General features: G+C 58.0%; 1 protein-coding gene across 4 annotated transcripts; it reads left to right on the top strand.

The window, feature by feature from the left end:
* Nucleotides 1-5,499: 5,499 nt before the first annotated feature.
* On the top strand, nucleotides 5,500-22,088 carry PLEKHO1 (pleckstrin homology domain containing O1). Of its 4 annotated transcripts, none has more exons than XR_014319161.1 (8): nucleotides 5,500-5,784; nucleotides 6,593-6,739; nucleotides 13,557-13,697; nucleotides 14,242-14,346; nucleotides 15,110-15,211; nucleotides 15,680-16,446; nucleotides 16,723-17,179; nucleotides 20,213-22,088. XR_014319161.1 is itself a non-coding variant. In XM_082781053.1 (7 exons), exons 1-6 carry the CDS (start codon nucleotides 5,755-5,757, stop codon nucleotides 16,442-16,444), a joined length of 1,281 nt encoding a protein of 426 aa, XP_082637179.1. In that variant the 5' UTR covers nucleotides 5,500-5,754; the 3' UTR covers nucleotides 16,445-16,446; nucleotides 16,723-19,823. The 4 variants fall into 4 exon arrangements, 2 of the variants coding, with proteins under 2 accessions (XP_082637179.1, XP_082637178.1); XR_014319162.1 differs by lacking the exon at nucleotides 20,213-22,088 and adding an exon at nucleotides 17,834-19,821; XM_082781053.1 differs by lacking the exon at nucleotides 20,213-22,088 and having other exon boundaries at nucleotides 6,602-6,739; nucleotides 16,723-19,823.
* Nucleotides 22,089-23,406: the final 1,318 nt, after the last annotated feature.

The raw sequence follows: 23,406 nt of genomic DNA, 5'->3' as shown, positions 1-23,406 counted from the left end.
TGCACTTCTGGAGCAGTGCTGGGAGCAGAGGTGCTGTCATCACGAGTGCGGATCTGGACCAGCAGAGGCTCCTGGGGTGCAGCCAGGAGAGGCAAGGAGGATTTGTTGGTTGTTTTTTTTTTTTTGTTCTTTCCAAATTTCCTTTTATTTTAGGTCCGGGAACTGCGAGAGCAGCACAGGTTAAGAGGCAGAACAGACGTCAGCAGCCTGGATGCCTGGCTCCTGCGAGCGTCTGCTGCCAAGGAGCTGGGCTCTCCCTTATCTCCTGCCTTCCCGTAAGCGGACAGGACTGAACCTCCCGTTCCCTGCGAGCTCTGCAGAGCTGCCACGGACGGAAAATGCTTGAACTCGCACTCATTTCTCTGGCTTCATTCCCTGAAGCAAGGTCATCGCTCCGAGCTCGGGCACCCATCCACCCAAAACCAACCCCGTGGTGCTGAAGGCTTGATGCTCCGTGCGGGAGCCTCACCAGGGCTGTGGTGTGACAGCAACGGGGTCAGGGCACGGGGCAGGGTTCCCACACACACCCTTAGGGACCGCTTCCTTCCTCGCTCGGGGCCATGGGGCTTTGTTTGCGACGGGCCAGGTGCTGGCAGAGCTTCCAGCCCATCTCCTGCATCCGTGCCTCTCGGAAGCTGACACGTTTTGCTGCTCTCCCTGTAGGATTCACACCCCACAGCACTGCAGTCCTCGAAGCTGGGGCTGTTGGAGGCAGGGGACAGGAGCCGGGTGCCCAGACCTGGCTGTTATTTAGCCAGCGGGCTCCGATGTTCCCGTCGGGCAGCTCCGTCTCCCACCAGCCGTGGAAGTTTTGCTCCTGGTACCGCGGTGGCTGGGACTCCACTGGCATCTCCCAAGTCAATCCTGCTCCTGAGCCTTTCCCTTCACCATCTCCCCGGTTTTGGCTTCCTGGCGAGCGCAGGTTTGGCCCAAACCCGACACAAAACCCTTGGGGCTTTGCAAACCAGAGGCTCACATCGCGGAGAAGCGCTAGGGTTTGGCGTTCCCCTCGGCCATCCACAGTTTTCTGCCCCACCGAGCTCACAAATTCTGTACAAAATGAGCAGGCAGCAGCTGGGGAGGGGGTTTTTCTCCTGCCCCTGCCCCAGGCTGCACGCTATGAACCGGGGACCCCACAGTGGTGTTCCTACATCCTTATGGCACCTGCTGGAGCCACGCACCCCATCCATCCCAAACCACCCATCCCCGGGCTGCCCGTCCTCCCTGGGTCTCTTTGGGGGTCAGCACTGGAGTGACAACGACCCCACCTCGGTTCTTAGCCCCTGGGCTTTGCCCCCGTCTCTTTCGGGGCTTTCTGCCGTGCCGACAGATGCCCGAGATCGTTTTGTGGGGTTATTCATTTGCCTCCTGGTGGCCATACAACGCCGGATGGGGGGGAGAAGCAGCTCCCAGGGGCCTTCCTCTGACGTCTTGGGAAGGAAAAGCTGCGGCTCGGGTCTAGGGCATCACGAACAAAAGCCCCCCCGCCCCGAAGACTCGCTTTCCCAGGGCATTTTCTCATGGAGAAACCGCCGAGCTGAAAAGGAACCAGCAGGGCCCTGGGTAGGAGGTGGGAGGCTCTGGGCTTTCTGTGGCTCGGCTCGCATTGTTCCGCGCTGGCGGGGGCGACGTGGGGGAGCCTCGGCCATTCAAAGCCCCGCTCCTCGCCACGGCTCCTGCAGGCTCCGGGCTAAAGGGAAGAGCCCTGGAACCGCAGCCAGCATCTGCCCAAGGAGCAGGGACCAGAAGGAGCTGGGAGGACGCCCCTTGAGCTTCTCCATCCCCAGGTGCTGGAAGGCGAAGGGCAAAGCCGTGGTTTGGGGAGAAAGGGAGGCGATGCCTCCTCAGGATGCTGAGCCCGGGTGAAATTTTTGCTGCCCCCTTTTTTTTTTTTTTTTTTCCAGCACAAAATGCAAATGTGGCATTGAACCGCTTTGCTCACGCGTTCGGCTGAACTGTCAGGAGGGTGTTGTGTTTTTTTTCCAGAATCAAAACTGTGGAGAAACTTCATTTGGCAAACGTCAAACTAGTTTGGGCCCCCCCGGAATAAAATTAAGTTCCCTTTTCTTCCCAACTCAGCCTTTCTTTGTAACAGAAGGACTTTCAGCACCTCGGGAGTGAAGCATTTTGCTCCATGCATGGTTCTTTATCTGCTTGGTGCTGGGCTCTGCTGGGGTCTGCCCCTGCACCCAGCGTCTCTGACCCTGAGCGGTGGCACCCATGGGTGTCGGGACCCGGCTGCACCGAGGGAATTGAAGCCGGCTCCGAAATCCCTGGCCATCAGCGAGTGGTTTCCAGCCCCCCCAGGTCCCCGTTTCCCATCCCACTGCTCCCTCCAGCCCCCAACCACCCTGGGATCGTCAGGCTGAAGTTTCCCACCCGCGCCGGCTCGATCCGGAGGTGAGGTGAGGTTGGGAAGAAAGGTGCTGGAAATGCTGCTGGGCATCGCTCCGGGATGCATCTCTGCAGGTTTTTGGGATGCTCCTGGCCCTTCCACGGGCTGGAGGGGCTGGGTGCAGACCTGCCTCGCCCCCAGGTCCCCAAATGTCTCGCTCTCATCCAGCCCAAGCCCTGGTGCTGTCCATGCCGGGGGTCTCCAGCTTTGCCCACCCTCCTGCTGGGGGTGGGCTGAGCCAGGAGCCCCCTGCGGGAGCCACCTCGCTGCCACCCTGAGCCCCAAACCCTGCAAAATCTGACATCCCCCCTGAGCTGACCCCGTCCAAAAAGCACTGCTGTAATTGTCCTCAGAAACGAGGAAAAACGCGTGCCCTAATTAAACTCTCTTCGTCTTCCTGAGCAGCAGTTTCACACTTGATATCCAGAGGCAAAATGATGCAGGGGGGGGCGTGAGGTGGGGGTGTTAAAGTGCATAAATAAACCGAGGGTGTTTGTTGTTCTGCTTTTGCAGCAAGAGGATATTTTGGTAGCTGTTTGTTATGAATCAACACATCGTCGGGGGGGAAAGCTGCAACATCAGGGCTGAGAGGAGCGAAGAGGGTGACTGAGGACAGCAAGAAGGACGTAGCCACGAGGGCGGAAAGGTTTTAATTTCAGCTGCCCTTCCAGGTCCAGCAGAACGCAGCGGGGTTTTTGTGCCCCGTGCCACCAAACCCAAAGCTGCAGGGCAGCGCCGCGAGCCGCTGCGGAGCTGTTTCTCGGGCCACGGCCTCATCTCATGCAAAAGAAAGCAAAAAGTGAGGGTTTGGGGTCAGTTTTTGGAGCAGCGAGGAATTGGGGGTGCTGGAGAGACGCGGTGCAGGATCCCAGCACCCAGCACCCACAGCGGGACCCTGATCACTGCACGGACCCTTTGGAGCACCCAGGTGCTACAGAAGTGGTCATCGTCGGTTTTTAACAGGAGATCTGAACCCTTCTGCTCCTGCCTGGCCTGCTCGCACCCAAGGGGCCGCTCCAGCTTGGGGCCAAACGCTGCTTTTTCCTGCATCGACGTTTATCGGGTGCTTTTGCTATATCCTGCCTCCACCACAAAAAAAAAATAATAAAATACGTCGCTACTGGAAAGCCAAGCTGGGAAAACAAACGGTCCCAGCATCCAGTCTACACAGAGGCTGTTAAACTATGGGTCGAGTTCATTAGCAGCTAATAAAGGACTAAATTCTTCCATTAGCTGTTCCGGTGTGTGAGATGCGGGGATTTCACTGGGGGCTGGTTGCCTGCGTGTCTGGGCACGAGGCCATCCGTGCTGTGAGCGCGCATCGCAGGACAGCCCAGGCTCGCTGCAGGCAGGATGGGGACGGGGATGGGGACACGGGGACAAGCAGAATCACCCTCTTTCCATGTGCCACCCTGGCTCAGAGGTGGCTCAGGGAGGCCACAAACACCCCATCCCCAGCCCTCCGAACCCCGCATCAGCACTGTCTGGGTCGCTGCCAGCAGCGGGGCTGCCCATTTCAGGCACGGAAACGTGAGCTGGACTCCCTCCTATCTCCCTTCCTTCCGTGCAAGCCGCTGGTGTTTCCAGCCCTGAATCAGCGGTCGCATCCTCTCCCACCGTGAGTCACTGCCACAGGGCTGCTGCAGCCAGCTACGCCCCTCGGCTCTTCCGAAGCAGCCCGAGGATTTCAGCTCCAGCTCAATTCCTCCTCCTTGGGCCGAGCGTGCTGGTGCTTGGCCATGGGCGGACGCTCGGTGACTTCCCAGCACGGGGACGGCCATCGGCACCGCGTCAGAGTCCGGTTGTGCCGGGTGGGCGATGAGACGTGGCCGTTTGCACTGCCCGACGCCTTCCATGTTTTGTCAAAGCCCCTTTTCCACTGCTTTGATCGATGGGGGAGTGGGTTGGGAATCGTTGGGACCCTCTAATTAACAAGAGGTAGTTGGGCTCAGAGGGGTAGGAAGGCACCCGGGTGCACCCGGCGCTGCGCATTGGTTCAAAAACCCACTCATATATCCATATATCCATAAATCCACAGCCACCAACACCAGGCTGTGCTGAGCATCCCGAGGGAGGGCACTGGAAGGAAGCAGCCCCCCAGCACGGCGCTTGATTTCAAGGGCATGATGAAGCTCTCCCAGTGGACAGAGCCTCCCCCCCAGGCACCGGGGGCCGTAGGTGGTCACCTTTTGGGTGGAGAGCAGGCTCCTTGCTCACAAGCCCCCAAAACACTCCGCTATTCGGGCTCACCATCCGACACCTTAAAAGCCCCAAGCGGCCCCTCTCGAGTACACCATCAGTATTCTCCACGCATTAATTCCAGCGCACTCAGGTTAAAATCCAGTCTGCAATCGGCGAAGTGTGGGCGTGTGCCAGACTGACGGCTCGGATGGAAAATTTTCACCGTGAAGCAACCAGCGGATCGATTGATCGGCAATTGATCAATGGATCAGCGATTGATCAATGGATCAGTAATTGATCGATCTATCTCTTTCTCCTTATCTGCCTCGTTCTGAACAGAACCGTTTCTCCCTTTCTCTTTTTTGTTCTTTTTTATGTGCCTCTCTCTAACCCTGTCTGTGATCCCCCACTGGGAGTTCTCAACTCGCAACACCTGCTGAAATAAAACAGGGAAGAACAAATAAGCAGAAAAAGGGGCTTTTTTTTTTTTTTTTTTTTTTTTTTTTTTAAAGCCAAGCATTTCCTTAGATCTGGGAGGCCGTGCCCCACATCTCACCATGTAGGTCCCTGCCTGCAGGTATCGGTGCCAGGCAGTGGGCCCTTCTCCGAGCCCCCCAGGGGCTGGCTCTTTTCCCAAACCGTGGTTACACATCCGAAATCTCGGCCGCTGTCGGGGCAGAGCCCCCTGCCCGTGCCTCCTGGCCGCTTTGCCACATCCCGGGAAGTTTTGCCGCGACCTCGGCCGGGCACCCGTCTGCCGGGGTGCCCCCCGCCCATCAGCAGCGAGTCAGAAACAAAGAAGAAAACCCTCGTGGGCTGCGATTCGCCCTTTATTGTGAACCCCAGACGTCACACGCGCACGGCTATAGATGGAGCTCGGGAGCCCAGGCCAGCCCAGTGCAAGCCCACGAGAGCTCAGTGATGGTGGTGGTGGAGCTGGCTGCCGGGGGGGGACGCGGTGTCTGTGCGGCTAAGGATGTGTTACAGAGGCGGGCTGGTCCTCATGTAACTGGAGAGCGTCTGTAATCTACAGAGGGCGAGGACGGAGCGGGAGGGAGCGGAGGTGCCCTGTGTATTTCCCAGCCTCGCTCTCCCCAAGAGGAGGCCGCCGGGAGCCCCTCTCTCCGACCCCCCCCCCCACCCCCTCCCCATCTCCCTCCGGCTCGGCGCACCGAGGAATGATGAAAAAAACCAATTCTGCCAAAAGGGTGAGTTCGGATCGCTTCTGCTCCGGGGCACGGTGGGGTGGGGGAGGCTCCCGGATGGTTTGGGGAGGGGGAGCTCGTCGCCTCCTGCCGCCTCTCCCCACCACAGCCCCTCGCTTTGCGAGAAGAAAAAAAAAAAAAAAAAGCAAGCCCAACCGGATCAAAACAAAACCAAACCCAGCGCCGTCTCCCTCTCCTCTGCTGCCCAGCGCCTCTCCTTCCTCTCGGATTTGCCCGGAGATGCAATTCGCCGCTCAGGGCAGAGCGATGTGGGCAGGCAGTTTTCATTTCTGCTCGCAAGGAAACGATAAAATCCAGACACCATCTATCTGTCGCTTTGCTCGGTGCCGCCTGCGTGTGCCTGCCGTGCCCACAGATCTTATCTGCCCCTGGGCAGAAATCTCGAGCAGAAACCCGAGCATGGATTTCGCCTCTGGGACTAAATGTTGATAAAAGGCTCAAAAAACGCGATTTCCACTGCAGTAAAAATAAAAATAAAAATAAAAATAATTAGTTGCAAATCTCCTCGTTCCTCTTTCCGGCAGCAGATGCACGTTGGGGGAGGCAAATGCAACCCAGGCGCCTTTCTTATATAATGCAGGGGTGAAACCCTGCCCGTGGGGCTCGCGTCGCCCCCCGGCGCTGTCGCTGCCCCGGAAAATCCACACGGAGGGGATGGGGCCAAGAGGCGGTGGGGGGCCAGGGGCCGGGGAGCAAAGTTGGGCGAGGAGGGAGGGGGAGAAGTGGATCGGGAAAGCACGAATTAACCCCGTTTTTCCTCCCTGTTTCCTTCCCTCTCCCTTTGTGTTAGGGCCACCAGGATGGAAACCAGCAGTCTGCGCAGCCCGAGAAGGTCGGCTGGGTGCGGAAATTTTGCGGGAAAGGCATTTTTAGGGAAATCTGGAAGAACCGTTATGTGGTTTTGAAGGGAGATCAGCTTTACATCTCGGAGAAGGAGGTAGGCTCGGTTTCGTTTTCCTCTCCCTTCCCCCCCTTCTTCCCTTTGCACATGAAAAGCGCCGCGAGCCCCAAGCCCCCCACAGCCCCCAGGGGCTGGGACCGGACCCCCCCTTACAAGACCTCTCCATGTCCTCATGCTTGCTGTCCCCAAGAATGGGGAAATTCAAGGGGTTCACCAGCAGCTGGAAGCGTGCCCCTGCTCCAGGCTGGGGCCTGGGGCTTGCTGTGGGGTTTACGTGAGATTTAATGGGATGTGACTCGCAGCTGGGCCCTGGCTGTCCTCGCACAGCTGCCCCCCCTTAGTTTTGTCTCGATCAATTTATCAGGAAGGGACCCCCCAGGCAAGAGCTCTCCTCCCTCTGAGCCCTCCTTAAAAACTCACTGTGAGGGATGAGAGGGTGGGGAAATTGGGGTGAAAACACCCCATTTGGGTCAGGGCCTGGTGGGTCCCTGCCTCTGGTGTCTGGCTGTTGTTCAGGGCTGGGGGCTGCTCCGAGGCACGCCGCCTGGCCCAGCCTGATCAATTTAGGACCAATTTAGGATCTGGAGAGATAACGGGGTCCTGAGCATGATGCATAATTTGATTTAGAGGCAAATTGAGTCACGGGGCACGGCAAAGCGCAGGTGGGGATAAACGCTGCAGGGCAAAGGGCCCAAACAAGGGAAGGAGCAGCGACTGGAGGCACCCAAACCGAGTGTGTAGGTTTGGGAAAAGTTGGGCGGAGAGACAGGTTCGGGAGGCAGGAGTTGTGGCCAGGAATCCTTCAGTCCTGCACATCTCCAGAAGTAACACGGGCTGGATAGGACGTGTTTTCAGCAGCAGGCCCAGTCACCTCGCGTGGCTCCCCCCAAGCAGCTCTCGTAACCTCTGGGGCCAGGGGTCCGAGCTTGGGACCTGCTGGACACAGCGATGAGCAGGAGGGGGAAAGATTCACCCACAGCATGCTGCTGCACCGGCTTGGGGGAACGTTTTGCTGTGCCAGGGCCCTGCTCCGAGGTGGCGTGGAGGCAGATGTTTGGGCAGAAGGAAGCCTGGTTATGAGCTGGCCACATGGAGCTTGTGCTTAAAGGGGAGAGGAGTCCCCACCAGCGAGTCCAAAGGGCCCTCCCCGGGATGGGGAGCACACGGGGTCGTGCCTGGGAAGATGAGAGCATTTTCCAGAGCCCCGGCCACCCCGAAGGCCCAGCTGCGCTGCCACAGGCTGTGCCGGGGTGGGTGGCGTTGTCGCTCGCCAGTGCCCCGAGTCTTTGAACGGCAGAGAATAAAGCATGAGCAAAAGGCTCTGCTTGGCTGAGCAGCAGGGAAGCCTGGGCAAGCGAGGCTGCACTCATACGGGAATCACCACCAGGGAACATGTGCAGGAAGAAGCTGTCTGTCTGTCCATCCGTCCCTCCCATCCGCGTCTCATTAACGGCCCTGAGCTCCACGTCGCGGCGGGCACGGGGTGCCTGCGTGGCCACGGGGTGCACCTGAGGTTGCTTCAGGGCGAGTGCATTAATTTCTTCACGGAGAAAAAAACCTAGCGTGTGTGCAGCTGAAGCAGTGCTGTAGCTGTGTGCATGCGGGTATGTGTGTGAAAGGCCATAAATAACGCGCAGCAGTGACTGCCTATGTCTTTATATGGAAGAATCCGCGGTGGTGTAGCGATGTGGTTGCAGAGGTAACATCTGGCTGCGTGCACGTGCACCCAAGTGTGTGCCTGTGGGAATGAAAAACCCACCCGTGTCCCTGCTCCGGGGATCTAAGGGTCCGAGGTGGCTCCGGCTGCTGGCATGTGGTGCTGGTTTGGGGTGTGTGTGCGTGGACGTCTCAGGTTTGCACATGGATGTGTGTGTGTGTACGGGGAGGTGTCCGGTGTGTGCGTGCATGGATGTGTCAGGTGTGTGTGTGTGCACAGATACTGTGTGTGTGCGTGGATACGTCAGGTTTGTGCATGGATATGTCTGGTGTGCGCATGGACACGCCTGCGGTGGCTGCCCACTGCTCTTCATTTCCAAGACTTCCTGCTCCATGCAGCCGGGACTTTTAACCCCAAAACCTTCAGCAGAGCCAGGCCTCCGCACACCAACCCGCTCTGGGACCTGCCGTGGTGCCTGCACTGCCCCCTCCGCAGAGCCACGCATCCCTCGGTGCTCAGGCTCCCTCCGCGCCCCCTTCCCTGGCAGCAGGTGCCTGAGGCTCCTGCCAGTGGCTTAACAAATTGGGACTTAAGTGGAACAGGATGGAGCCTCTTTGGGCTTTTCACACGCCAGATTATGCCCAGTGGAGAAAATGGAGCCACTGCTGGGTTGTGCTGGTGAGCGGTGCGGGAGGCTCCGCTCCGGAGGCAGCCTCTGTGCTTGGGAATCGCTGCTGGGGGGGCTCCGGCCACAACCAAGGAGGGAATCACCCAGTGGGAACCCTGAGGAGACACAGGCAGAAAGCTCTGGTGGGAACGGCCCCTAGGCAGCTGGAAACTCAGCGAGGAAGCTCCATCGCCTGCTTCAGCAAAAGATCAAAGCCCTCTGCTCTAAATTATTTTTGCTCCATCAAAGCCACCGGGGCAAGGTGGATCTGGTGGCTGGAGCGCAGGAGCTAACTCCCGCATTAACCTCGGTGTTTCTTGTCAGCTCCTCTTAAGCTCAGAAGCTGCTGTGGACCAGCGGGCGCGTTGCTCGTGGTACAGGCAGAAGGGGGTCAAATGCTGCCCTCAGCTCTGTTCATGGGAACCTGCTGGGAATCCCTGTGCCTTTCCAGGGGCCTGCCTGGGACCCGTGCTTGGCGGCTGGCTGTGGTTTATTAATTTTGGTTAGGAGGTGCTGGGAACGGCTGATAAAAGCCTGGGCTTTGTCTCTGGTGGAAACCAGGTCTGGAAGGAGAGGAACCGAGCTTTATTAACCAGCTGATACACCTGGAAAAGGCGGGCAGGGCTCTGAGCTGTGCTCTCGCATTCGGGCATCAGCTGGAGGCTGTGAACCTGCCCTCCCAGCCCCGGCCTTTCGCCCTTCCAAGCACGCACCGAAATGGGAGCTGGGGTTTGCAGCCCGCGGTCAGGGCCGGGAGCCTGCGCTCGGCTCCGCCAGCCGAACTCGGTGAACTTAGGCAAAAAATCCCTTCATTATTTAGCATTTGGTCATCAGCCAAAAAAAAAAAACAAACAAAAAAACACCATTCAGGGCAGCAACATGCGCGGCAAGATGTGCTGAAGCGAGCGGCTCTCTGCGAAGCAAAACCTCCTTCAAACTATTTCTGCGTTCTTCCCCCTCCACACCGGCTCCCTTCGCCTCCCCCCCCAGCCCCCCAAATTTCTGGTAATTGTTCTCCTGTTTGTAGCGCGGCTTTGTTACTGCTCCGCGCTTGGGAATTGCAGCCAGACCGCCACAGACACAGCTGGGCTCCTGCCACTTCCTGCCAGGAAGCCCAGGGCTGTCCAGACAGCATGAAACGGCCCCGCGATGATGAGATGTTAATGAGGAAATGCTTCTCGGGGCTTCCTTCAGCCTTTTCTTGTTTGCTACCAACGGCGGCGACTCAATTAGCACGAGAGCACTTGAAAAGTCGGCTGCTCTCGCTCCCCGCTCGCTACGGCACCACCAAACGCCCGGCGCCTGGCAGGGATTTGTGCACACACGTGGGTGTGCAAGGGCGTTTGTGTGTGTGCAGAGCAGTGCCTGGTGTTCCTGTGCATGTTCCCTGTGCACACCACGGCTGCGAAGCGCCGGTGCTGCCCCGGTGCTGCTCCCGTGCCGGTGCCGCTTGTGCCCACAGGGAGGCTTCGGCTTTCGGCCAGCTGGGACCTGCTGCCCCTTCCCTCCTCGCCTCTTGCACCTTGAAAGCTTCCTTCCTCCCTCCCCACCTTCCTCCTCCTCATGCTCGGCCAAGCTCGGTTCCACACTTTGCACTTCGGACACTTTTGGCACAAGGTCTCGGTGGCCCCGTCCCGCACGATGGCACAGGTGGCACCAACGCTCCCAGTCCCGTGCCGGGGTGGCTGTGGGTTGGGGTGGCACGGCACGGGGAGCAGGGCCATGGGTGCAGGGTGCTCCGAGAGCCGAATTTCTCGCAGGCTGATGATGGGGGAGCAAGGGATGGAGCAGGCGGCAGCCGAGCGATAGCCTGATTTCAGCTGAACTGTGCAGAAATTTCGGTCCCTCTGCTGGGTGGCAGAGCTGAAGTGAAACTTTCGTCTCCGCTCGGGGAGTGCAGGCTGGCCGGTGCCAGCCCCCGGGCTGCCAGCGTTGGGCTGCTGGGCTTGGCAGGTTTCTTGCTATGCCCCGAGCCCCTCATGAATATCTGGTGGATACGTTCTGCTCGGTGCCTTGTGATTTTCTGCAGCCTTCTGTATTTGCGCCGAGCCTGCCGCGGCGCAGCGGGGAGCTGTTCGGGTGAATCCCACCAAAGGATCACGAGGGGAACCTCTTGCTGCAGAGCAGAGGGCAGGAGCTGCCCGTCGGGGAGGTTTGAGACCCGTCTGCTTGCCCCACATCACACCCATGGGGGAGAAAGGACCCAAACCCACCCAGACCCACCCAGCACCCTGAGCCAAGCGCTCCCTGGTTGGTCTCAGCCTCAAAACTCTGGTGGGAAAGACCTCAAGGCAGCCCCGTGGAAGCTGCAGGAGCCCCAAAGGTTTTCCTGCAGGGTGAAAAGCTGGGTGGTGGGCAGGATAGGGCCCGACACCCCGCAGGAGGGCTGGTGGGCCCTGGGGAGCCACCACCCCTACAGCCCGGAGAGCCAGGCACAAACAGGGATGGGAGCTGTGGGCAGGAGATGCTCAGCCCTTCCCAGAGCTCAAACCTTTCCTCTAAGAGTTTCGAATTCGGCATCCGAGACTGGAAATCACCCCTCCTTCAAACACCTGCACTCGACCTGCACTCAGCAGAGGAGAGGAAAACGAAGGAGCCCAGGGGACAGCCACAGCGATGCTCCGGCTGCAGGACCACACGGTGCTGGGTCACCCCGACAAGAGCAGAGCCCAGCGCTGCTCTGCCGCCTCCTCCAACCCCTACAAACCCCACAGGATGAAGGAGAAATCGCCCCACATCCCTGCTGCCAGGGACGGGCACCGGCGGCTCCTTCCAGCCCACGGCTCCTTCCTCCAAAACGTCCCCCAAAGCCCCACGTGCTGCACGGCTGCACCAAGCCCAAAGCCCTGCTGGTGGAAACGAGGAGAGCCCCCTCGCAGCTCAGATTCTGCCCAGTTTGCCGTGGGATTGCTGCGATATTTGCAGCAGCAGCAGCAGGGGAACATCACGCACAGCACGCGGAGAAGCGCCTTGGCTCGGTCAGCGCAGAGCCAGCATGGACCCAAAGGATTTTTTTCACTTGCACAGAGCCAAAAACCCCCGCAGGGGGCTGAACGTGCCCACCTGGCCCAAAACTAAAGTTCTGGACCCCAAAGCCATCCCTTTAGTGCTCATGGATGGGGCTCAGCCCTTTAGGGTTTGTCACAGGTCTGTGCACACGCAGGGCACTGGGGACGAGCGCGGTGCCACAGCCCCGGCACATGTCAGCCCCGGTCTGGTGGCACCTGAAGGGTGTTTGTCCCCACCACCTACAAGCCTGAATGCTCTGCAGACCCCTGTAGGTGGTCCTAGGGGTGAGGCAGGCTAGAGGCAAGGGTTTGGGCTCCTGGAGGGAAGGTGTCTGGCTCGCCTGCCTCCACCGCGCAGGCTCTGGGTGTCTGAGACGCGAGGGGAGGGCTGGGGAAGTCCCAGTGACCTACATGAGCAAACATCTGGAGCAAGGACTTCTGCCGCAGCCGGGGCTCGGGGGGATCAGCTCCTCCTGCTGCAGACGGCTCGGGCTGAGTTCAGCCAAGATTCTTGGAAAGAGGTGGATTCAGGATTAGAAACGCACGGGGAGGGAATACGAGCGGGCACGACGTGCCAGAGATTTCCCTATCTGGTCACGACAGCCTGTAGGCAGCGGAGGATGCTTTGAGCAGAAATCAGGCGCTTTTGGGGCTGCGCCCTAGAGCCTGGGGCCAAGCTTGGGGGTCCGACTTTTGCTAAGGACAGCAGCGGAAGGGAAGGCTGCACCCCACGGCTGCTAGGGGAATGGATGTGGAAGCAGAGACATCTTGCAGCAGCTGCGAGGTGGCCGGCTGGTGGCTTCACAACGAGAACTGAGAAATGCTTGCGGCCTCGAGCCTCGGCCCCGGCGCTCGCTTCCCCCTCGGATGTCCCACGGGACCCCAGGCCGAGCCCCCGGCGGTGCCTCGATGAGCCCTGAGCCCCTCGTCGGGGAGCAGCACGCTCCTGGTGGCCGTGGGCCGGGGCTGGGTGTGCTTCACCCGCCCCCCGAATCAGCTGTCAGGCTGCGCTAATGCCACCGGGTTAAAAATAGGAAGCGCTAAGCTTCATCCCTCCGGCTGGTGCGGTGCTGTCTCGGGAAAAGCAGCGAGCACCAACGTGATCGCCCCTCGTAGCCACCTCCTCCCGCAGGCAGGGTCCTCTCCACGCTGCTGGCACCGATCCTGCTCGGTTGGGGGGTCCGCAAGCACCGGGCAGAGCCTGCCCACCCCGCGGGGACTTTTGGGGTGGCGCAGTGACCGCGACGTGCTTGGGGTTCCCGGAGGAATCCTGGAGCAAAGCAGGAGCTAACCCAGGAGACTGATTTTCAAGTCATCCTTCTAAATACGTCTCCCGACTCGAGTTAATGATACCATGCTGAAAAGCTCTGTTTTTCCCCCAAAACAGAGCGTAGCACCAGCTAGCAGTGCTGCACTCGTGCCCTGGGTGGGCGACGCTCACCCCAGGTCGGGCACCCCCCGTCCGTCGGCACCTGCTCCAGCTGACACCCGCCCGGCGGCCGTTTCTGTTTTGTTTTGCAGGTAAAAGATGAAAAAAACGTGCAGGAAATGTTTGACCTGAGCGATTATGAGAAATGTGAAGAGCTCAGGAAGTCCAAAAGCAGAAGCAAAAAGAACCACAGCAAATTTACCCTCGCCCACTCCAGGCAGCCTGGAAACACGGTACGCAAGCACGCGGTCAGCCCCGGAAAGCCGTGAGCTCTGGGGGGCTCGATGCAGTTTTGGGGGTGATGCCAAGCAGCCTGAGCTCTGCAGGAGAACAAAATGAGGTTAAAAACCCACAGATCTGCACCGCGGGGCTGGTGGCACTGGGAGAGCTGTGGGGAGGAGTGGGGGCTCTGCTGCGGGGTCGCACAGAGAAGGTGGCCAAGGGGAGCATCAGAGCCGCAGGGGGATTTGTCCCATGAGTGCTGCCTAAAAAGCTAAAAAGTGCCAGGATGGGGGCACGGCTGCCTGGGAGCAGGACCCCGGAGGTCTCAGCTCCTCTGCAGATGGAGGCAGCCTCCGTCCTGAGCCGTCCCTGGCTTTGGGAGGAGTTGGGTAACACCCTGCAAGGCAGACGGGGAGGAGAAGGGGGAAAATGGGAAGCGGCCGCGCCGTCCCCAAGCGACATGAGCAATGGGACAATTGAACAAAACGCTGCAGAGGCCAGAAGTGAGCATCCCTGGAGGGCTTTAGGCTCTGACCCGAGTCCCTTCTTTTCTAGGCTCCAAATCTCATCTTCCTGGCTGTGAGTCCGGAAGAGAAGGAGTCCTGGATTAACGCCCTCAACTCCGCCATCACTCGTGCTAAGAACCGCATCTTGGATGAGGTGAGCGGGACGCCGACGCCTCAGCTTTAATATTTCGGGCGATGCTTTTTGGCTGCCTGTAGGGTGGGCTCTGCTGGAGCTGCCGGTGGTTTGACCCCACCTAGCCTCAGAATTCCCGTGCGAGCCCTCAAGCCTTGCACAGGGATTGGGATTGTGGAGGGGAGGGCTTCCTAGGGCTTTCCAGAGCTTTTCAGGGCTTCCCAGAGCTTCCTTCCTGTCCTCGCTGTGCGTTTGGGTTTGCAAAGGAGCTTTAAGCAGTGGCACTGAATTAAGGAATTAGCTGAAAACCAACACGGTCCCCTGCTGAGAGCAGCCCACGGGCACCATCTGCCACCCCACCTCGGCCCCTCGCCATCCTGCCGAGCCCTCCGGTGCCGGGGCCGTGCCCCTCGCCGCGTTTCAGCCCCGTCTCGCATTTTAATGCTCCGTGCCAATGATTTTAGCCCCCAGCCTCTCCCATCCACACTCAGGGCTGCGCTGACGGTGACACAAACCCCTGTAGAGAAGGGGAACTTAGGGCATAGCACAGGAAAAGCTTCGGAGCAGGGATCGGGATGGCAAGGCAGTGGGATGGCTGGCTGTGAGGAGAGGCGATCGATCACCGCTACGGAAATCTCTACAAGTAAATGCAGCTGGGAATTGCCAGGAATGACTCCAGGCACAGAGGGGATGGATGTGGGGACCCCAACAAACCTGACCCCTCGTCGGAAGCGTTGGGTTTCCCGAGCACCCGGGTGCTCACCGGGCTTTGCCACCCCTGTAGGTCACTGTCGAAGAGGACAGCTACCTCGCCCACCCGACGCGCGACAGAGCAAAAATCCAGCACTCCCGACGCCCCCCGACACGGGGACATTTGATGGCTGTGGTACGTACGGCAACCCCCAGGCCGGCTAGGTAAAATTCCCTGTGGCTATTTCATTTATAAGCGGGTGCTTGAGCTCTGGCTCGAGCTGTGACTTGCCACGAGCCTCGGGGCTCCCCTTGGGTGCCAGGAGCAGCCCTCCGGTCCTGCAGCGCTCTCCATCGCGTTGTGTAGGTCTGGCGGAGTCACCAACACCCGTGTCACCAGGGCTGGAACCGAAATGCTCCTTTGGGGTCCTGCTGGGGGGCGTCCCTGGGGCTGGGGGCCGTGTCCCCACGTTGGCACATCCCACTGTTTGTCCACCCCGTGCCCTGGCTAGGAGCAGGGACCCGGCACACGCGGGGGCTCTGCCGCTCGCCCACGCTCGCTGTTGTCCCTGCTCCATCATGGCACACCCAGGGGACGCACGCCTGAGGTTTCGGTGCCTCTCCAGATAACACGAGCCTAACCCACACCTCTCTGCCCCCCCAGGCATCTACCTCAACCTCTGACGGCATGCTGACCCTCGACCTGATCCAGGAGGAGGACGCCTCCCCGGAGGACCACGGCACCTGCGAAGAGAGTTTTCGGGTGGACCTGGACAAGTCGGTGGCACATCTCGCCGCCGGCCGGCGCCGCTCGGATTCAGAGAACGTCAAAGCGCCGGAGAAGGGCCGGACTGGGAGCCTCCCGAGGCGGGAGGTGACCTCGTGGGACAGGTCCGCGCCGCGCAATGACTCCTTTGACAAAGGGACCATGTACACCCCGCAGGTCCCCAAAAAGCTCTCGCACTCGGAAAAGAATAAATGTGCCTCCATGGAAGAAATCCTGTCCCGGCGGGACTCCTCCGCGCACCGGGCGGTGCTGAGGAGGGGGCTGGAGGCGCAGTTTGCCTCCGCGGAGCCGGAGCAGCTGTCCCGGATACAAGAACTGGTTGCACTGAAACTGGAAAAAACTCAGGAACTGCTGACGGAGGTGAAGGGCTACGGGGAGGGCAAGAGGAAGGCCAAGGACTCCAACACCAGCACCAGCACCACCACCTCTTCCTCCTCCTCGTCTTCCAAGTCGGACTCTGAGAGGATCCTGCAGGAATCCGAGAGGCTGCTGGGGGAGGCTTCCTCCACCTGGAGCCAGGCCAAGAGGGTGCTGCAGGAGATCCGGGAGCTGAGGGACCTGTACAAACAGTTCGAACTGCAGCAGTCGGACTCAAAGCCCAAACAGAGCTCACAGGCCCACTACAGGAAGAGCATGATGTGAAGGCAAGCCTTGGGATGGGGAGGGAGGGACACGGGAGGGCGGCCGTTTGGTCTTTTTTCTTTTTCTTTTTTTTTTTTTTTAATTATTATTATTTTCAGTGTTTGGAAGAGTGAAAAGGTGCCTGTTCTCAACTGAGTTTGCTTCTCAAAGCTCGATCCTTTCCTCTCCTCCATCACCCCTCCACCCACCCCACCCCCCCCGGTGAAACGACCCCGTGCTCCAATAAATTCAGTTGCAGTTTATACCTCCTATTTTAAAAAGCACCCTTTGCACCGCAGGCCCCCAGCTTCTGTCATGCTTGGAGGACGGCAGAAAGCACCAGCTCCTACAAAATGCCCCTGCATGCCTGGAGCAGCACGTGCGTAACGATGGGGACGGATGCTCTTGCGCTGTACGAGCCCTGGCTTTGCTGCTCTCCAATCCGAGCTGTATCCTGCACCGCAGCTCCTTGACCAGGAGTCTTGTCTTGCTCCCTCACTGTCCTCTCGGAAATAAATGACAAACAAAAGGTGTCCGTCCCAGCCAATGCTTGCAAGTCCCCCATCACCCAGGAACTGTCTCGGAGATGCTCGGAAGCTCCGGCTGACCTCAGGTTTCCCGCGAGCCGGCGGCGGCGGCGTGGGCTGGACTGCAGCCGCGAGGCTCCCGTCCGGGCACGGTCCCGCTGTGAACTCCGGGGTCGGCGGCTGCTCGTCTCGTGGTACATTTTTCAGCCCTCCAAAGGGAGGGCAGCAGGTATGCAATCCATGCCCAAACCAGCCCTGGCTCCGGCGATGCTTTACAGACCCCCCCCCCCAGCCCCGCGTGATGGGAGTGAGCGGCTCCACGTCTTCCTTTCCGTGCAAATAGAGGATGAAAGCCTTGAATCTACCCGACAGCCCGTGCGGGTTGTTTGGCGGGGTTGTTTGCTGGCTTTTTCATTTTCATTTCTTCTTTTTTTTTTTTATTTTTATTTTTATTTTTCCTCTTTTCTTTGAGCTGAGGGGAAATGGAAAAATCAGGGTTGCGTGCAAGCGGCAGCCGGAAACCGAGAGCCAAAGGGAGTTTTGGTGGGTTTGAATCTTGCTCGGTGGGGTGGCAGCGGGTCATCCCTGCTGCTCCCTGGGGTCAGGATCAGGCCCACCGAGGCGAGAGCTTTGCTCCACGGGGCTCAGCTCGCATGCCGTTATGCAGAAGGGCACGAGGTGGATGTCAGGATGTCTCGCAGGGCTCAAAGTACACCAATGTGATAACATCCAATCGTTATTTTATTTTATTTTTTTTTTAAAGAAATCCAATCCCCTTGCCTACATTGCGAATAACCCCTGAAAATATTAAAACCAAGAGAGTTATTTCCTGGCTGCAGTCGGTGTTGTCTATTTTCTTTTAACCCCGGGCTCCCTGGGACAGGAGGCTGGCTCCCGTCACTTGTGCTCCGCTCCCCAGGGCCGTGCTGCTGAAGCAGACGCCAGCGCTGCGAGGAAAGCATTTCTGCTTGGTTTCCATTGCTCCTCCTCCCACCTTCCCATCAGAATCGTTACTCCTGGCACCGGGTTCCTGAAGGTCTCATTACGGACAGGCTTCAAACCCAGCCTCGCGCCAAGCTCTTGCTCGCTCCCGGCTCTGGCACAGCTCTTGGCCCATCGCCGAAGGATGGTTTTGGGATGGCAACACCGGCGTGGTCATGCTCTGCTGCTGAGCCCACACTGCTGCAGGCCGGGGGAACACATCTCACCCATCCAGCACTTCTGTTCTAGCATCTTTCCTCACCTTTGGTATCACTCGAAGGATCTGTCTGGTTGCATCAGAGGAAAAAGCATAATCCCTAGAAGAGACTAAAAGGGAACGCGCGTGAGCCACTCCGATAAAACCCTTCCCGTTCAGCTCTTTGATCAAGAGAACAAGAAAAATATGCAAATAATTTCCAGGTGTGACACTCAGCATTAACGCTAGCCTTGTTTTCAAAGTAGGAAAGCTATTCCAAAAGCCCGGCGGTGTGAATTGCGCAGGGACGCGCAGGTGCCACGAGCGAGGATGGGAACACCCCTGGTCTTTCTTCAGCGCCACGTTAACACAGAAATCGGCCGATTAACAGGGCCTGAGCAGTTCCAGAGGCACTGAGGTCACCCAAAACATGTCCCTGTTTTGTGAAGTCAACACGCGTGTTTCGGTTCTGCCTTGACAAAGTTTTGGGGCTGGATCCTCCTGGCTGTCCCCTGCACCCTGCTCCCCCCAGGAGGTGTTGCACGAGGGTAGAGAAATGGGATGATAGCAGCTTTTTGGCCCAGCCCGTGCAAGCCTTTTTCCTTGTAACTAAAACGAGGTTTGGAGGAGATGATGGGGCTGATTTAGGGAAGGTTCGTTGTTGCCAAAGCTGAATTTTCTTTCAGATTTTGCTCCTGTTGGGAAGCATCATTTCTGGCAGGGCCCAGGGAAAGGGAGCATCTTATGAAGGAAAAGAAAAAAAAAAAAAAAAGAAAAAAGACTTTTCAGAGTACAAAACCTCTATTTTTCACTTGGGAATATTTTTGTATTATAAAAAAAAATAAATAGTTTTCCCTTAATAATTGCTCCAAGTCAAAATAAAACATTTTGTTTTACCAAGCGCCTCCCACTACAAAGAGAAAGGGTAGAAAGATCCCCCACCCCTTCTCCCAAATGGGCTGTAATTCTGCGCCCTTTTTATTCTTTTTTTTTTTTTTTTTCAATTATTTTAAAATTTTCAAAGTTCTCCCCTGTCAACCCGACTTGTGGGATTAGAGACAAAAAGCCAATTACGAGCAAGAATGGCACGTGCATGGAAAACGTGCCAGCCACTCCGTGCTGCTGCACCTTGAGCGCAGCCCCCAGCGAGCAGACCCAGAAGGGGTAGAAATTTTGCTTTTTATCAATAATACTAATAACAAAGAGCCTTCATGCTGCTATAAACTTCTGCAAAGGCTTCCAGAGGGTGTTCTGGAGTCAGGATGGTTTGGAGCCCACCTGAAGCACGGGACACTGGGGTCGCACCCCAAGAAGCTCCCTGTTGTCCCCAGCTCCCCGCAGCATCACTGCCCCTTCCAAAAAGCCCCTTGGAGCTGCTCTGAGCATTGGGCAGTGATTTTTTTTCAGGGAGCCCAGATGTTCCCAGGTGAATGAAATCACAAATGAAGAGTTTCTCTGAGCCTGGTCCCCAGCCAGCAGGACGAATGGCAGAGCCCACCGGGGAGCCGAGAGTTTTGGCATTTTGCTTTGGTGCTCACCAAAGGGGGACGTGTCCCCCGGGATGCTGCACAGGCAGGGAAAACTTGCAAGGGGAACAAGTGGCGTTGCAGGCAAGCGGAATATTTTTAAGGCAGCAGCTCAAGAATGCCAAGAGCAAGATCCCTTCGTGTGCCCAAGCTGGGGGAACCTCAGCATTTGGAGCCCGTCCTCCAGGCTCGGCCCCACGTCTGCCTGCAGCACCGTGCCCGGTGTCACCGAAGAAGACAGGGAAGAGCCCCAGGTCCCTGCCCGCTGGAGGGCTGGTGAGCAGCCCAGAGCTGCTGAAAATACCTGAAAGACAAATACCTGAAAGAGATGGTGCAGGAGCAGCTGTAGGTGCAAACAGGAGCTGGTGCCGTGCAAGTGCTGACCACGGTTTGACTCCGATGCGTGCCCAAGTCAGGGATTGAGGTGTTGAGCTGTGAAACACCCTTTCAAAAAGGAAATTTCCAGGCTGGCTTTATTCCGGAAAATTGCTCCCAACTTCTCCTTCAGGGACATTTCCAAAGGCCTTTCGTTTTGATTTCTGACTTTCTTCCCTTTCAGCTGTCATCCCCAGCATTATGCAAGCGTTTGCAAGGGAAAGCATTGCCAACAAAGTGGTGGATCCGAGGGTTCGACGCTCTCAGCACGGCCTCCTTCCTCCTCCTCATCCCAGTGGGGGCTCTCGGAGGGACCCGGGACTCTTGGGGAAAGCAAGAAAACTGCCCGCCTGCTCCCCCAACACCTCTGCCTCCCTTCCCTTCTGCAGCCCAGCCTCCAGAGCTCCTCCAGCCTCACTCCCCACTCAGAGGGCGACGCAGGGCAGGGGCTGTGGTGCCCACCAGGGTGCGAGGTGCCCACCGAGGTCCGATTTTGTTGAAATCCTCCCCAGGACCACACCTCGGGGTCCCGCTTGTGTGGCACACACAGCGACGCGGTGTCCCTGAGGCTCCCAGCCACACGCTTGTTTCTCAGGTGTTAAAACTTTGAGTGTTATTTAAGACTTTTTGCCAAATCCCCTTCCCTGAATCTGCCTTCCCTTCTTCCTGCACAGCTGCAGCGTGCCAAGGAACCTGCCCCGAGCCTGCTGCGGGCTCCTGTTAAAGAAGCTTGCACCTACTTACTGGCTTTTTCAATAGGAAACAGCTTTCCTTGGCTCTTTTGTAGGGAAACTCCCCCCAGTTCTCCTCTTACGTGTGCTCCTGTCCCTCCAAACACACCAAAAAAAAAGGCAGGAAGAGAAAACTTAGAGAAAAACTGCCCCCTGCTCCATCTCCCCCCTGCTCCATCTCCCCCAGCTCTCCATGCTTCATGCACGGGCTCTCTGAAGGAGTGGGGACCCCGGCCCCTTCCCGGTTCGGTCGGGCTCAGGGGGCTCCAATAAATGGCACCAGCCCCCCCCCAACCCTCCTTGCACACCCGTGGGGACCACCCTGGGGCTCTGTCTCCTTGCCCTGGCTGCAGCCTCCCAGAAAACTTGAAGGCTATGCACTTCTGGGATTTTCTCCCTCGTCTGCCTGTCCTGAGAGCAGAAGGGGCTGGCCAGAAGCCCCCAGCCTCCTGTCCTCCCCCCGGAACAACCCCTGAATGGTTTCCAGAGGGCTGGGAGCTGTTTGCACCCGAGCTCCAAGAGCCCACAGCTGACAAAAGGCACCAGGAAGAAGGGAGCGGGGACTTTGCAGAGCTGGGGGCAAGAAAAGGGGAGATTTTAGGGACCGGTAAGGGGGCTGTAAAACACGAGGAGGCCGAGGCCTGGAGAAGCGTGCTCTTGGAGGCCGCGCTGTGCTGGCGGAAGGAAGCAGCAGGAGGAAGGCTGCCCCTGACCCTTGCCCGGCCTCCGGGCTCCTCCGTGGCCTCGACAGAGCTGGGTGGGCACCCGGCCATCGGCCTGAGCCTGGTGTCCCCCCCGGCAGGCCCTGCCTTTGGTCCCGGTTCTGCTGGAGGACCGGGGCGCTGCGCCCCAGCCCAGCCCAGAGCCAACTCCCGGCCTTCTGGCAAAGGATCTCAGGGACTCACGGGTTTTAGTTATTTGCTGGAAGGTTGGTTTGGCCTTAAAGGACAGCGGCGTGGGCAGAGCAGGGAGGTGGTGGTGGCCAGCCCCTTCCTCTTCTGGACATCACGAGCTCCAGCCCGCGAGGAGCCGCCAGCGGGGCCGGGTGCTTGGCACCCACCAAAGGCTCTGGGTTGCACGGACGCCCTCCAAGCAGCTTCTCCTCACAGCAACCACGCAGTTTGCAGGGATGCCACTGCCATGGGTTGCAGGAGACATCTGAAGGCCGCCACGATGAGGGCAGCCCTCGCCAAGGAGCTCGCCTGGCTGCAGCGCAAGGCTGCGGCCACCCCCTTTTTCTGTCTCCTGCTTTGCTCGGACACCCAAAGTTCCTCTGCGCTTAGCTTCCATCCATCACCCAGCTCCGGCAGCGGCTGAGCACAGGGGAACGTAGTTATCGGGAGCACATTTCAACACCTACCCGGTCAGACCTGCCCAAGGTTGGCTTTGTTGTGTGGTACCAGGGCGCGCTCCTCTTCCACCGCTCTTCTTCCACCGCCCAAAGGGGTCAAATCGTCTGCAAACCAAGGGAGCGAAGGAAAACCCCGGAATAATGAATCCTTGTGCGTAATGAACCGTGTGGCTTCATCTCCCAACTAGGCACAGCCCAGAGGAAAACAAGTTTCCAGAAAAAAAAAAAAAAAAAAAAAAGGAATTTAAGGGCTTGGGTCCCCCACCACCTCTGAGAGCGTGTCGGTGGTTTGGGAACAGAAATGCCACCAAAAGGGACAGGATTCGTTTTCTCTGCCATCAGTCAGTTCACATCCTTACCCAGAAACGGTATCGCCAGTAAATCTAAACTATCGCAGACGCTCATCTTGGGATGGATAAATCACCTTCCAGGGGTATTGATTTCCTCCCATTAGCTGCACACAAGCCCAAGCAGCTGAAGTTGGCGGAGCTGATTCCTGCCCATAAGCAAAACGCCATGTCCTGCCTCTAACTCGTCAAACTCCTTGGAAAGCCTTGGTTTCCATGTCTATTGTACAAAGGGGCTTTGAAGGTGCTATTTTTTTTGCTGCGACCGCTCAATAGAATATTTACAGACCTGATTTTGTTGTTGCTTGATCTATCAATTCTTTTCCTCTCTGACTTGTATTTCGGTTTCTCCTTTCCTCTTCTTACAAAGGGGATTTGGGAGGGGGGGAGTGGAATGGGTTGTTGCTTTTGGAACCAATCTGCACTGATTTTTATGTCAATTAAACCTTCCATATGTACAGACTCTGGGACTTTGTTCCAGTCTGCTGCAGCTCTGTTTACTTTGATTGATTTTAAGGCTGTGATGAAAAGAATTTTTTTAAATTAAAGGAAAACTATAAAAAAAAAGAACTCTTTCTTAATAGATTTTGCATAACCAGAACCACCACGTGATGTTTCCAGGACTAATACTGAGCACATTTTCATGCTGATGAACCAGATTGCCCCATGAAGAGCTCTTTTCTCGATGGAGGTGCCGTGCCAGTGACCTGCTGGGATGGGTGGTGCTGGCATGAAGCATCGGGTGCTGCTCATACAGGGCGAGGGCAGCACTCAGACCCTGTCAGCCCCACAGCAGCCCTTGGTCATGACCTGCTGCCACTGCCAGCATCCCCAGCCAGGTACCCCCGGAGGCAGGTTTGGGTCAGGTATCAGGAAGAAATCTTTCCCCAGGAGGGCGGCGAGGCCCCGGCGCAGGCTGCCCAGAGGAGCTGGAGGTGCCCCTTCCCTG

Source organism: Aythya marila (genome assembly GCF_965140915.1).
Source record: "Aythya marila genome assembly, chromosome: 29".
Classification (NCBI taxonomy): domain Eukaryota; kingdom Metazoa; phylum Chordata; class Aves; order Anseriformes; family Anatidae; genus Aythya; species Aythya marila.
This window is presented reverse-complemented; position numbering and strand designations above follow the sequence as displayed.